Below are 3,499 nucleotides of genomic sequence, written 5' to 3'. Positions count from 1 at the left end.
TGATTGGTTAAAATTAGGATTATAATTGGTGTTTAAATGTTACTCTAATTTGTTTTTGTCTCTTTGCCATTTTTTTCATTCAGAATCCTCCTGCAGAATCGACTAAGGACAACTTCAGAAAGGGACTGGAGGGGGCGAAGCATGAGATGGATAGGCGGAGCACTATACAGAGTCTCAGCCAATAAGCTCTCTCGCACTCAAACCACCTGCACACCTAACAGTAGACCAGGTAACCATTTTGCAGAGATAATTGCCTGACCAGTTTGCAAGTATTCTAAGAACTAAAATGAAATTTGAAATGTGTGTTGCCCACTTTTTTGTTTACATAAATATGGTGGTGTTTAGTTTTGTAGGTTTTCAAGGGTCAGTATATATCGGTTGTCTATAAGTACACAGTCCAGATTATCAACCCATCCAGCAAGAAAGAGAAAGGGGGCTACAGGTCGCTTTCTGAAATAATAAAGCTGTCATCTGTCACTGGCTACAGGTTGAGAGAGAGACACAGAGAGAACGAGAGAGATGGTGAATGGCCTAGATTAAACCCTAAAGCCCTAGTCAGAAGTGGAATTAAAGATATATATATATAGGGTGCTTTGTTCAGGATTTTTGGAGCCGATCACTGATCACAGGAAGCAGTATCTGCCGATACAATCACCGATACCAGATCTTTTTGAAAGGTCGCTTTCTGAAATAATAAAGCTGTCATCTGTCACTGGCTACAGGTTGAGAGAGAGACACAGAGAGAACGAGAGAGATGGTGAATGGCCTAGATTAAACCCTAAAGCCCTAGTCAGAAGTGGAATTAAAGATCAGCTCTTGCTCTGTGATGGGAGTTCCACACAAACACACATTTCATCTATTTATGATCTCCCCAACAAACTGTGGTCTCACCACACACAAGTCTGGTACAGTTAATATACACAGACTCAATCTCTCATTCACTTTTTCACATAGACTTCACAATTGAATCCCACATAACCAGCGAGCCATTTCTCACATGCACTTGGATCCTAAATTCCTTGTGCTTTGGCCTCATTGCTCTATCACTCAGTGCTGCATAGAGTACAGTGTTTATAGCTGATGGACCCTGACATATAAATAAACAGCATGGTATCTTGTCTTAGTTGTACTTGCTGGCCTCCGTCACTACCAATGAATGTGATGACCTTTAATTACATGCTATTAGTCTGGCTTGTTATAAATACATCTGCTTGTGCACAAGCTTGGATGAGACAGGAGGAACAAACAAGCACTGGCCTACAGCTCACTTCAAGCTATAATATCTACATTATATTCACAAAGAAATAATACTTTGCTTTTGCTAAAGCTGATTTTGGTTAAGCTGATGTTTTTAAAGGAATAGTTCATCCAACAATGATAATTAGGTCATTATTTCTTCACCTTCAGTTCAATCCAAACCAAACACAAAACCAAATAATTAATTTTTTTCCATAAAAAAACAAAAATAGATATTTAGTTGAATGTTCATGATGCTCTTTTTATTCATACATTGAAAGCATTAAGTGACCAGTGACTATCAAGTACCAAAAATGCCATAAAAGCACTATACAGGTAATACAAAACCATCATGCAAAAATCCATCAGACTTGGAAAAATATACGTTTTGTGTGGCAAACATGGAAATTTACGTTGTTATTCACTATAAACCTCCTTTTATGTTTCATGGAAGAAAGTCATGCACGTTCATAAAATGGTGCGTAATCCATGATCTTCTATAATTTTCTTTTTCTTTTCATACTACAGGAGAATGGTACAATCCATATGTTTCCTCGACTGGTAATCAGGGAAGAACATCAGCCACACGTTACGTAGCCAAGTTAGTATTGTAATAGATGGTTAATTTAACAGCATAACAATACATAACATATGACCGTCAATTTGTTTACTGGTTTTGTGATTTATTTTGTTTCCTATGCATATCAGTCGTGCTGTGCAGAAGAGTTTAGCTATAATACGACAGGCCAGACAGAAGAAACAGAAGGCCAAGCAGTACTGCATGTACTATAACCGATTTGGCAAGTGCAACCATGGTGACTCTTGCCCCTACATCCATGACCCTGACAAAGTGGCCGTCTGCACCAGGTACTGAGCGTCTGTGCACACTCTTACATTATACAAAACATCTAACACTTTGTAAGCCGTCTTCAAATTTAAATCGTGATTGGTTGGCAGGTTTCTCCGAGGCACATGTAAGCAGACAGATGGGACTTGTCCTTTCTCACATAAAGTAGCCAAAGAGAAGGTAAGTTTTAGGGGGCCTTTTAAGGGTTCTTCCTTCAAAAGGATAAAATGATTTGATTTAAGTATTCTAATGAACTGTTTGTGTTCAAAAACTGGACAGCATAAGGGACACTGCAAAAAAAGTATCAGAATCAACCATTTAGGGCATGTTTAGAAAATCAACACAAAATGCTTGTTCAAAGTTTTGATTGAATTTTGTTTTTTATAATGGTTTTCTCTGAATTTAAGCATAGTTGCACCAAATTCTTCTGTCAGAGGGCAGATCATAAACTAAGTGAACCAATTTCAGTCATAACTCAAACATAAAATGTGCAGCTACTGTATTTTATCTTTGTAGGACAGTATTGACAGTTGGATTTATGCATAAAGCCATAAGAATCTTAGCATAAGTCATGACTGGCCGCATGTGGTAGTATCAGGTTACTGCCAGGGCTTGCTGGCCTGTGGGGTGATAATTAAAGATACTATGTCAGGTCATTAGCTTCCTCTCTCAGGTTGTGATGGTGTGTTACAGTCTCAATATCTGTGAGGCAATCCCACTAGATTCCAGAGTTACATACTTCGAGGTCTTTGCCTAGGCATTGCCGTCATGGAGACAGGTGGAGATAGGATCAGTATTGACGCAACATGTGACCCATCATATAGTCTAGATTCTCCTGAAGTGAACATTACGATCTCATTACTTACCTTCCCCTCTCAGACAGACACACACATATGTGCACGGTCATATTTTTCATGGTCATGATTCTTTGGTCTCAAAGTCTGCCTCCTCACCTTGTTAACCCGTTTAGTTTTCGATACCTTTATAGAAATATTTGCAGAACTGTTGTCAGATATTTTTGGTTGCAAAATGCATTGTAGATCTGCAGTGCAATTCGCAACCAAAAGTATCTGACAATAGCAGGGTTGCTGAGATAAAGTGAGTAATATTAAGCTCAATATGGCAGCCAACATGAAGGGAGACCCCTTTGTAGACACATTATGCATCAAATACTCAGAAATCTGTATCTCATGTAAGGCTGGCCGCACACTAGAGGATTTTAAGGCCGATTTTAAGCCCGATTTGCACCCCCGAACGATCGGGGAGTGTGGCCCGATTCGCGGCTTGTCGCAAGCGATTTTTTGTCCAAAAAATCCTCTATTGTGTGGTGTCATTGCGATTATTTAACTGCTCCCGATCAAGACGGAGCGTCGCCGAACTCAAATCGTAAATATCAAACATGTTTGATATTTACGA

General features: G+C 39.2%; 1 protein-coding gene across 2 annotated transcripts in view; it reads left to right on the top strand.

Moving 5' to 3' along the window:
- LOC107731631 (zinc finger CCCH domain-containing protein 3-like) overlaps positions 1 to 3,499 on the top strand; it is an 82,032-nt gene that overhangs the window by 61,823 nt on the left and 16,710 nt on the right. For both annotated transcript variants that reach the window (XM_016542766.1, XM_016542767.1), the window contains exons 5-8: positions 84 to 229; positions 1,765 to 1,837; positions 1,945 to 2,103; positions 2,194 to 2,263. In XM_016542766.1, the coding sequence (XP_016398252.1) occupies positions 84 to 229; positions 1,765 to 1,837; positions 1,945 to 2,103; positions 2,194 to 2,263 (448 nt within the window). The remainder of the gene's footprint in view (positions 1 to 83; positions 230 to 1,764; positions 1,838 to 1,944; positions 2,104 to 2,193; positions 2,264 to 3,499) is intronic.

This window comes from Sinocyclocheilus rhinocerous, unplaced genomic scaffold, assembly GCF_001515625.1.
Source record: "Sinocyclocheilus rhinocerous isolate Xijiao unplaced genomic scaffold, SAMN03320098_v1.1 scaffold1180, whole genome shotgun sequence".
NCBI lineage: Eukaryota > Metazoa > Chordata > Actinopteri > Cypriniformes > Cyprinidae > Sinocyclocheilus > Sinocyclocheilus rhinocerous.
This window is presented reverse-complemented; position numbering and strand designations above follow the sequence as displayed.